The 11,738-nt window shown below is 30.5% G+C and overlaps 1 protein-coding gene across 1 annotated transcript in view; it reads right to left on the bottom strand.

The window, feature by feature from the left end:
* Window positions 1-1,063: 1,063 nt before the first annotated feature.
* The window catches only part of LOC139491236 (serine/threonine-protein kinase 40-like), a 28,360-nt gene continuing 17,685 nt past the window's right edge, over window positions 1,064-11,738 (bottom strand). Inside the window, exons 7-9 of the mRNA XM_071278726.1 lie at window positions 7,329-7,473; window positions 4,770-4,889; window positions 1,064-3,385 (exon numbers count right to left, since the gene is read on the bottom strand). Coding sequence (XP_071134827.1) covers window positions 3,052-3,385; window positions 4,770-4,889; window positions 7,329-7,473 — 599 coding nt within the window. The 3' untranslated portion in view covers window positions 1,064-3,051. The remainder of the gene's footprint in view (window positions 3,386-4,769; window positions 4,890-7,328; window positions 7,474-11,738) is intronic.

The raw sequence follows: 11,738 nt of genomic DNA, 5'->3' as shown, positions 1-11,738 counted from the left end.
AAAATAACTAATTATAATTTATACATGATTATATTCTCTAGTATTTGGGAACTTAAATTACAAATTACCATGGCAAAAAGTTCAGTAAAAAAAGATGCTTTGCTTTACACAAATGCTTTATAAATTCACAAACCTACCTTTTATTTAAAAAAATACTTAGCAGTGTGGATTCATTTATTTTTCGTGGGTATCTATTTTCGTGGATTGAACAAAACTTGCATTTTCGTGGATATTTGATTTGATGGTTTTGCCATAATTTGCATATAACGTTATTGAAATATTGTCTTTAGTTGAACGCTTAATTTCATGGTTCATCGGTACCCAGAAATCCACGGAATATGGTATCCAACGAATAATAATGAATCCACAGTATTTTAAGCAACATTGTAAGTTTACAGGACAGTTTATCAAAACCTGAGTGAAAACAATAAATATATTTTTTATTTGTTGTCACCATATTAAATATTCATATTTATGTATAAACGTATTGCAGATACAACATACTCTACAATTGTATAAGCTATTTCACTTTCAATTTAAAAATTTAAACATGCATTCAGTAAGAGTAATTAGATACATAATTGCGTATTAAAATTAAGTTTATAAATTTGTCATGCAAAACTAGAAATAAATGATTTTTCAAAACAGTGGTTAAATGTTTAATAACTTGCTTGATAAAAGCAGAAAAACTTGTTATACTTTGAGCTAGATAGACACTTTTAAACTGAGCATCCTCAATTTGTTACCTGTTACATTTGTCATCAAACATTTTTACAAAACTGAATATTTGTAATTATTTCTCAAACATGCACAAGCTTAGAATATTTTTTTCAATTCTTAATAAGTTTCCTATGTAGTATATCATAATTTTCAATAATTCATGTATCAAAAGATTTTTTTTAAACATTGGAGTAAGGGAGATAACTTTTGAGAATATGCTTTTAAATCTAGGGGAGATAATTTAACTTTCTACTAGCAGGTTCCCTATTGTTTTTCATTTTACCTCCTTAAAGAACCAGTCTAAACAATATTCTTATAATTAAGTTCTACGAATACATTTCTGTTTTATCATTTGACAAAGAATTATTTTCTCCTATGTTATCTTAATTTTTTAAATCTGTAATTCTGTATAATAAGTATTTGGTGACCTTTGAATTTGAATTTGAAATCATAAATCTATTTCACTTAAATTTGAGAAAAATCTAAGCTATAATACTATCAGTGTCTTTTCAATTTAATGAACATATATATAAAAATATATAAAAGAATGTGTTGAAACAAATTCACACATGCTAGTAGATAATTTAAAGGTTCTACTGTGAAACAAATTCACACATGCTAGTAGATAATTTAAAGGTTCTACTGTGAAACAAATTCACACATGCTAGTAGATAATTTAAAGGTTCTACTGTGAAACAAATTCACACATGCTAGTAGATAATTTAAAGGTTCTGCTGTACAGATATATACAATTCTAAACTACTATGTAATAGCCCTATATTTTAGATGAAGGTCATACAATATAAATCATCTGCTTTCAGAAATTTCTTTGAAAGTTTAGATCCCTCCCATTTTCATATGTGACAGGAATTTCATATAAATGGACAGTGTTTTCGAAATATTTTTTCTCTGGAATCTGCTGGTTCTCACTATTTTTGTTTCTATTGCAAATTACCAAAATTGTCCAAGTCCTTGCAAAATTTTTATGATCTAAACCCCTATAACCACCACTAATCGAAGAACTCTGAATTAACATTTAATTTGTCTTTGAATTAAATAATTCAGAACTTATTTTGTTGGTTGAGAAACATAGATCCAGATGATTAATTTTGTATGGCCTAAGAAAATTACAATAACACACTATCACAGAATAAATAACGAATAATTTAGCACACATTTGAAATGCAATAAAATTACAAATCTATGATATCATAATAAATATATCCATATCACCATGGTAAATTAGGAAAAAGCAAACTGTTTTTTGCTGAAATAGATAATTATTGACCAATTGCTGGTTTCCTCCAATTAAGTAATATTTTTTTTCATCTGTTAATAAGCCAATTTGTAAATATTTTAGCAGTAAACTTTTTCATAAGGAAAGCATTTGTTTCTTTTTTTTTACATATCCAATTAAAAATATATGACCCATTCATTCTCTTTCAAACTTTAAGTGAGCACTTGCTATCTACCTAAATCTGCCCTATAAATTTAATGATTGCACACATTAACCACTCTAACATACAAACTGCATAATAATCATACAATAATTAACCCCATCAAAAGATGACTATTTTAAATAACTATCCATGGTTTACAACAGGCTTTGACAATCTTATGTGATAACTATACCCAGATCACCCAAAAATAACTGATATTTTTCACCTTAATTCTTTATTGTATCTCTAAAATAAAATAAAAGGTGACAAATAAAACTATTTTTAACTATTCAATAGTACTTTTGCGTAACAAGAAATATGGCATTGAAGCAATTCAAAATAAAAGCTCAGTATATTCTCTAAGCAAACAAGTGAAGATCAAATGAAGAATTTTTCTGTGAAATTATATAGTAAGACGATGCAATAAGACTTCAAAAAGAAAAGAAAAGAAAGATGCAAACTTTCTGTGTAGGCTTACATCCTATGAAAGTATCTATCAAAAGGGGTAAAAATTTGAATAACCATGATTTTCCTAATGTCCTATGAAAGTATCTATCAAAAAAAGGGGTAAAAATTTGAATAACCATGATTTTCCTAATGTCCTATGCAAGGATCTATCAAAAGGGGTAAAAATTTAAGTAATCATGATTTTCCTAATCTATATATCATATGACAATTGTCAATGAGAACCCACTACAATATACAATTATACACATTCTGACTACATAACAAAGTCATAACATCAAATACCAATAAATATCAAACCAAGACATCACATCACATAATCACATACACTACAACAGCTGTATACTATAGAAAACATGAGGTGTGCCATTGACAACAGATAACATTTTTAAGAACAACCCTGTCTACTCTTTTCCTAGTAGTAACTTCAAGTTCTGTGCTGTGACAACAGTTGTCTATGAGCCGTCATCTCTGTAGGTGTAAGTGGCTGAGCATCGTCTGTCATCCGGTGGATTGGTGGATTGGATGATATGTGTCTGCGTCTTCTGACTGGTACCTTCTCTTTGGGTTGTCGGTCATTGTCTGGAGTGATTCCATGAGCTAGATCAGTGATCTGTGTGGCTGTGTCACCATCAACAGATGGAATGTCTGATAGAAGTATAGCTGACCCTTCATCCTCTTCACCCTTGTTATCAATCACATACTTGTCATCAATATCAGGGACTACTTGTAGAGGACCACTTATACTAGACATCGCTTTCCTGTCAAACAAAAATTGTTATTTATAAACAAATACCGTATGGCATGTTATTTTCGCAGGTGTAAAATTTCGTGATGTTCATTGAATAAGGTATATGAAATATTATTGTGGCGGTTTCAAAACTTTTATCAATGCCTTTGCATGTACAGTAATACACTTTTAATTTGGTGGAATTTATTTTGGAGATTTTGTTCTATATGCGAAAATGAGAGAAAATTTACACCCCGCGAAAAATAACCCACTATACGGTATATCATCAGCAGTGCTATTTTGTATTTTAATGTCAACCAATGGAATCAACATTGAACGATTTTTTGGAGCTATTTTTCTAATGCATGTAGATATTAACAGTTTGGTAGGCTTGCTTGCTTTGTATGTAAAACTGTTTGTGGAAGCATCCAATAATCTAAATCCCAGCCTATTTAATGATGACAGATTTCTATCTAAATTACAATGCTTGAGCAAAAATTTATACAAAGCAACCAAAGCTTAAAAGTACATGCATTAGGAAAATAGCTCTAAATAGAAATTTAAATAATGATATGAATATCACTTTGTTCTTAAAATAAATTGTGTTCATAAAAAAAACATATTGATAACAAAAGAATATCAATGTACTCTTAAAATACACAATTGTGTTCATAAAAGGACACATTGAAAACAAAAAAATATCATGTACTCTTACAATACACATTTGTGTTCATTAAAGGACACATAAAACAGTTATCAATGAATGTAACATGTATGTTTCTCCCTATTATCAAACAATGAACCTGGCATGAAAATAAGATTAAAGCTCTGTCTCATGGCCCAGTATTGTATGTCTATGAACAAAGGATGTTATACAAGTGCTCTATCAATGTACATGGATGTTACTCATCGTTGAAGGCTGTACAGTGAACTACAGATGTTAATTTCTGTATCATTTGGTTATTGTGGAGAGTTGTATCATTGGCAATGATACCACATCTTCTTATTTTTATATTTAAGATTAGAGCTTTAGTGTGATTTTTTTTTAAATTTCTTGTCATGTTGTCATTTGGACACTCCAACTCTGACCTCGAAAAGGTTAAATAGTTTCTTTCATGATTAAATATTTAATTAATATTTCAAAGCACCATTATTTTTTTATTTGATATTTCTATAGAATGTTTTGGAACCTTGAGGTTACTTGGTTACTCAAGCTTGTACACTGATAAAAAGAGGTACAAATTTGATTGATTAACTTCCAGTGATAGTTATTTTCTTATATGCAATGAAATGTTATGTGAAATTTTGTCTATTGTGCTGCACTTGATAAAACTTTACTCATGGCAAGTATTTCCTTATTTGAAACAAAGATAAACTCTGCACAAGTTTAAAACATCAAATTGTAATACACTCACCATTTATCAAGAAGTGACTGCAACTGTTCTATGACCTCTAAAGCTGTTAAACGTTTTTCAGAGTCCAAGGTCAAAAGATTTTGAATGATATACTTGGAATCTTCAGAAACTCTCCCATCACTGAAATTAATGAAATATACTTCTGAGCATTGATGGATGGGACACATGCTTTAAATTTGAAACCAGGTGCTCCGCAGGGCGCAGCTTTATACGACCGCAGAGGTCGAACCCTGAACAGTTGGGGCAAGTATGGACAAAACATTCAAGCCTGATACAGCTCTGAATTTGGATTGTGATCCAATTTTTTTACATTACATGGTTTTTTTTTTACACAAAACAAATGTCAAGATTTTACAAATCAATTAAAGATTTCTTCTTCAAACTTTCAAATCTAAAATTAAATAGTTGACACAGCATAGGTTTCTGACACAGAATGAATGTGGTCTAATGAACTTAAAAGTTTTTTTTTGCCTTTGAGCAATTCACTATGCTGTTGAATATTAACCTCTCAAAAAAATGTTTGAAGAAATTTTCTTTTTATTTATGAAATCTGAAATGAGAAAAATTTAAACCCCCCCCTTTTTTCACATCCCCGTTTCCCTTTTTCCAAAACTAATATCAATTCAAATTTCTAATGGAGTTTGCAACAATAACTACTCTTTTAAATACATCATAAAATATTAAAATGTAAAATAAAGTGCTTGTTATCACTGAATGGTAAAGATTGGTTACAATGGTAGTAAAAGTGAATATACATTGTTTATTGTATAAAACAATAAAAAAAACTTCATCAGCAACATTTTATATTGACAAATTTCCAATGAAGTTATTTATTTACATAAAGTTATTGGCAAATAAAAATAGAAAATGACATCATAGTCATGTCTGGCAAATGTCCAACATACATTATCTAAAAACATTTTAGATAAGATAAGGAAAAAAAGCTTCATCAGCAACATTTTATATTGGCAAATTTCAAATGAAGTTATTTACATAAAGTTATTGGCAAATAAAAATAGAAAATGACATCATAGTCATGTCTGGCAAATTTCCAACATATATTATCAACTACTATTCTATACAAAGAAAGATAACTCCAATTGAAAATGAATTGCTATTGCACAATATTGTGCAATTAGATATTTCTTGCTATTGTGCAATACTGTGCAATTGAAAATTTCTTGCTATTGCACAATACTTGATATGGAATCCTGATTTGGACCAACTTGAAAACTGGGCCCATAATCAAAAATCAAAGTACATATTTAGATTAAGCATATCAAATAAGCCCAAGAATTTAATTTTTGTTAAAATCAAACTTAAGTTTAATTTTGGACCCTTTGAACCTTAATGTAGACCAATTTGAAAACTGGACCAAAAATTAAGAATCTACATACACAGTTAGATTTGGCATATCAAAGAACCCATTTATTCAATTTTTGATGAAATCAAACAAAGTTTAATTTTGGACCCCCATTTGGACCAACTTGAAAACTAGGCCAATAATTAAAAATCTAAGTACATTTTTAAATTCAGCATATCAAAGAACCCCAAGGATTCAATTTTTGTTAAAATCAAACTAAGTTTAATTTTGGACCCTTTGGACCTTAATGTAGACCAATTTGAAAACGGGACCAAAAATTAACAATCTACATACATAGTTAGATTCGGCATATCAAAGAACCCCAATAATTCAATTTTTGATGAAATCACACAAAGTTCAATTTTGGACCCTTTGGGCCCCTTATTCCTAAACTGTTAGGACCAAAACTCCCAAAATCAAACCCAACCTTCCTTTTATGGTCATAAACCTTGTGTTTAAATTTCATAGATTTCTATTAACTTATACTAAAGTTATGGTGCAAAAACCAAAAATAATGCTTATTTGGGCCCCTTTTTGGCCCCTAATTCATAAACTGTTGTGACCTCAACTCCAAAAATCAATCCCAACCTTCCTTTTGTGGTCATAAACCTTGTGTTAAAATTTCATTGATTTCTATTTACTTATACTTAAGTTATTGTGCGAAAACCAAGAATAATGCTTATTTGGGCCCTTTTTTGGCCCTTAATTCCTAAACTGTTGGAACCAAAACTCCCAAAATCAATCCCAACCTTCCTTTTGTGGTCATAAACCTTGTGTTAAAATTTCATTGATTTCTATTCACTTTTACTAAAGTTAGAGTGCGAAAACTAAAAGTATTCGGACGACGACGACGCAGACCCCAACGTGATAGCAATATACGACCAAAAAATTAAAATTTTTGCAGTCGTATAATAATTAAAAAGACTTCTTTTAGCTGTACATGTTTAAACATTCTATATAGCTATAAGGATAGTTTTTTTTTTTTTTTAATCTTAATGTTTACTTGAATACTTTAATGCTTTAATCATATAGTTTTATCTGACTCTATCAACTACTGATAAAGTATGAATGAACCAAGACATATTACTATTCAGATTATTTCTACTGTATTATTTTAACTTGAGACAAAAGATGCATTTTGTTAAGCTGAAATTTGAGGCTGTGTTGATTCAGGCATTCAAAATAAATAATCATACCTTGGCATAGTAAACTCTGCAGCTTTTATCTTCCTGAATAATTCCTGTGGCTGACTATCATAGAATGGAAACTGACCATATAACATTGTAAATAATACTACACCCAGGGCCCACATGTCACTCGGCTTGCCTAGATATGGTTTGCCTAAAATTATACACAACATAGTAAAGGAACAGTGTTTCAATGTTTCTAGAATAAACCTTTGAAATAAATTTTAATAAAATTTGACAAGAAATGTAGGCATGACAAAGCTAACAATGCAATGTTCAATATAAATTACATACCAAAGGGACATAACTCTATTTAAAATAAATGTCATTGATCAGAGCAAATTTTCAAGGTCATCCTGAAAATTCCTGATATAAACTGTGATGTAAAATTCAAAACAATATTAAATGAAAAGTATGTATGAGAGTGCTTACAATACAATTTTTCATAAAATTCGTATTTCAGAAGGGCTTACTTCATATTAAAAAGTTGATTGGCACTAATCTTACGACTAACCTGAGACTTTGCTGATGTTGATATAAACCTTATATACATTTCATAAAAATCTTATTAGAATTGTATACTTGACAGTGCTTTCAATGCAATTTTATTATTTCCTATAAAATTTTTAATTTCCAAGGGACATTACTCCTGTAAAAATAATTGATCAGTGCTGATTTTTGAACATGTCCCATAAATTACAGAAATGAATCTTTGAAAAAATTTATAACAATCCTACAAGAAATATAAGCTTGAAAGCACTTACAATGAAATTTCCATATAACTTATATTTCCCTGTGGAATAACTCCTTAAAAAAAATATTTGGCAGTCATTTTTGAATAAGTTGGAGACATTGCTGATGTTTTACTTAAGAATTGAATACTCTTTTTTGTAAATTTATTGGGGTGTAAAAGCGTTGACCGAAGTACATTTTGTATGAAGCGCGGAAGCGCTTCATACTTAAAATGTGCGCACGGTCAATGCTTTTACAACCCTATAAAGTTACAAAAAAAGCATTCAATACTTATAATTACATTTTTACCTATAGAATCATGAAAACACGCCTTTTATCAAGTTTTTACTTTATTTACCTGTGCACTTTATTGTGGGACCTCGTGTCATCATGAATGAGAAGTTTTATTGAGTGATACAACTGCTTAAGGAATAACACATGATGTGCAGTTAGCCAATCAGATCAACGTATTGTAATGAAACATACATCTAATGTAATTATTATGACATCAAATTTCATATAAATCTGGCAATAATTGTAGGGATTTAGGGACGTGAGCTCACAAGACTTAAAGGGAAATCACACTATTTAAACTACTAATAATAATTCATTGAAATTTTGCATTTAGACAGATCATACTTATTTTAATATTTTAGGCGGAAAAAAAATTGGGGTCACCGATGTTGTTTTCGAGATATGACGTCATCAAAAAGTAAAGAATTGCGTTATACCGTAATATAGAAATAGCGCTCAAAAATGCTAAAAGAAGGCAAAATTATTGAAAAACGATGTTTAACTGGTTAAACTAAAACAGTCAATTGTAACTTTTATCTTATACACATTTATTTTTCTCAGTTTCCTTATTTTTTAAGGCCTTTTTATATTTCCCGCCATTTTTAATTACCGTTTATTATAGATTTTTCTTGAAATAAAAAAAATCTACTAATGTTTTTTCCTTCAAACTTCTGCATTAGTTGCAGCTTCAGGGGAGATTTTAAAAGCATTAATAAAAAAGGGGGGTCACCGATGTTTTAAATCCGCTACAGTGGAAATAATCTTATTATCAATTTTTGGCGGGAATTAAAACTTTTTCTCTTAACGTTATAGAACGACGTTGCTAGCATAGCAGCATTTCTTGCAATGCTTGGAACTATTGGGTTAAAATTATATATATTTTTTTTAAGGTATTTTGATTATTCATTATTAAACATACAGTAACAGTTTATTAAAAAGTAATTGTCAAAGTTGGAGTCATCTAAATTTTTAAATTGCATTTGTTGTATAGGAAAAAGTAATGTGTGCCTCATGCCGTATTAAAGAATTAATTTACGGCTTGCAGATTTAGAATCTTCCACTTCGAAAGATTGAGGGTATCTGGGGTTAAAAGTACAACGTTCCATTTAGACTACAAACAGAATAAATTCACTAACTTTTCCATTGCACCGGGAAGATAAAACCCGAAATGCCGTGTTTAAAAAGCCACAAACTCGGCACTTTAAAAAAAAAAAAGCCCTCAATGAAACCGTTTTCGGAAGAAATTGAAAATTGGCCAACATTTCTGTTAATACACAACGCTCCATAATCGACACAAATTAAGTTCGAGTTCCAGTTTTATTTTGATTTCGAATATTTTTTCCAGTAAGTTTTCTAGTTTAAGCTCGAGTTACACTTAGAAACTTCTTGAGTTATACTGTTAGATAGAGTAAAAATTCTGGTAAGAGTTTAAATTTTGAGATCCGATGAAATTAAGAGTAAGAATGTGGTTTCTATTTTCTGTTGGTGCAACTCTTTTTGTTTGAATGTATATTCTTTTATCACATTTATCTTTCATTGTGGTAAATGCACCTATTTTTGCCAATACTGATTAATGAGGGGGACAACCTTTTTCGGGACGTCAGGATCAAGTGTTTTTAAGCTCTAGATTTCGGGATTGACCCTTTCAGGATCCGGGATTTCTTTTTTCGATGTTCGGGATGTCAGGATTTTTTTTTTAAATTCTGGACCTCGGGATTTCATGTTTTTAAGCCCGGGATTTCGGGATCAGGACCCCTCTGACCCCCGACCCCTCATTAATGATAGTTAATTTGAAAATAATTAATTGAATTTGTGTGCCAATATTTAAGCACTCTCTGATATATCATGTTGGCTATTTTTGTTTAAAGAACCAAAGAATAAAGAGTAAAAAAACTGGATGTCCTTTTCGCAGTCACGGTCTCCGACAATATCCCTGTATCACTGTCGACAGTGATCACATTGAGTGATCTAATCTCGAACCTACAACTGAACTTTTATTAATATATTAATACTTTCAGTGGCAAATATTACATGAACATCAGCACTAAACATTTGTCTATAATGAGTGAAATATTCTTTCACCAGACGGACCATTAATGTGTTTGTTACAGTTTAGCAGTACTCTGTGAGACATGTGTATATCTCGTCATAAATACATGTGTGTGTGTGTGTGTGTGTTAAATATTTCTCTTGTTGGAGACTGGTAAAGCCAAATGTATAGTACGTGTTGAATTATTATACGCCCGGTTACGGGACGTATTATGGTATACATCTGTCCGTCCGTCCGTCCGTCGTCAACATGTTGGACATTAACTCAAAAACGCTTTAACCAATTGGCATAAAACTTTAAAGAAATTGTTTATATCTATTTACGTGAGCTCCCTTTCTTTTTTAATAAATTTTGATTTTACGTTTCCGAGTTATCCATTAAAAAAGGAGGATTTTCCATTTTTCGGACAATTATTACTCAATATCGCTTTCATCAATTTTCATACAACTTTGATAAATTGTTTATATCTGTTGATGTAAATACCCTTTTGATTTTCATAAATTTCTAATATGACATTGAGAAGTAATGAATCTTTCTGAAATTGTACCACAAGGTTCCATATCACAAATGAAAGGCTGAAATTGATTTAAGGGGTACATGTAATTGCTCAAAACGTTCAGGAATTAGGGGCCACAAACAAGCATTTTACTAAAATTACTGTTTGACAATAACTTGTGTTATAATGGATCTATCTAAAATTGTACTACAAGGTTCCATACCACACAGGGAAGGCTGGCATTGAGTTTGGTGGTAATTACTCCAAGAGGGGAGGGGGTGGCGTTTTAATTCTTTTTTGCAAATTTTTCGAAATATCTCAAAAAGAAATCTCCAATTGCACAGTATTGCACAATAGATTTTTAATACCTTTGACCACACTTATTTTGTGTCAGAAACCTATATTATGTCAAAATGTTTATCACAATCCAAATTTAGACCGTATCAAGCTTTAATATTGTATCCAAACTTGCCCCAACTGTTCAGTGTTCAGAGGCGTTAGATATCAAAGGAACATTTGGGAAAGATGGACGACATGTGGATGATTTCTGTCGTCACATGTGAAATAAATAACGATTTCAAATAGGACTTCACACATTTACGACCAGTGGCAAGTTTAATGCATATTCAGAAATAGAACATATGAATTTGACTCTGCTTTGTAAAAACCCGACAGGCGGAGCCGGATAAATACTTATATGAAATGAGATGTTTGATGAATTATTTATACATGTAGTATAGAAGACTATAATAGTTATGACGTTGCATGCATGTGATATGAGAAAACTGTAAGTTGAAACTCATTGTTCTTATTTACAACCCTCTTTTGAACAGAAAACTACAGATTC

Source organism: Mytilus edulis, chromosome 10 (genome assembly GCF_963676685.1).
Source record: "Mytilus edulis chromosome 10, xbMytEdul2.2, whole genome shotgun sequence".
Classification (NCBI taxonomy): domain Eukaryota; kingdom Metazoa; phylum Mollusca; class Bivalvia; order Mytilida; family Mytilidae; genus Mytilus; species Mytilus edulis.
The sequence above is the reverse complement of the archived record's forward strand: the minus strand, read 5'-3'. Positions and strand labels throughout refer to the sequence as shown.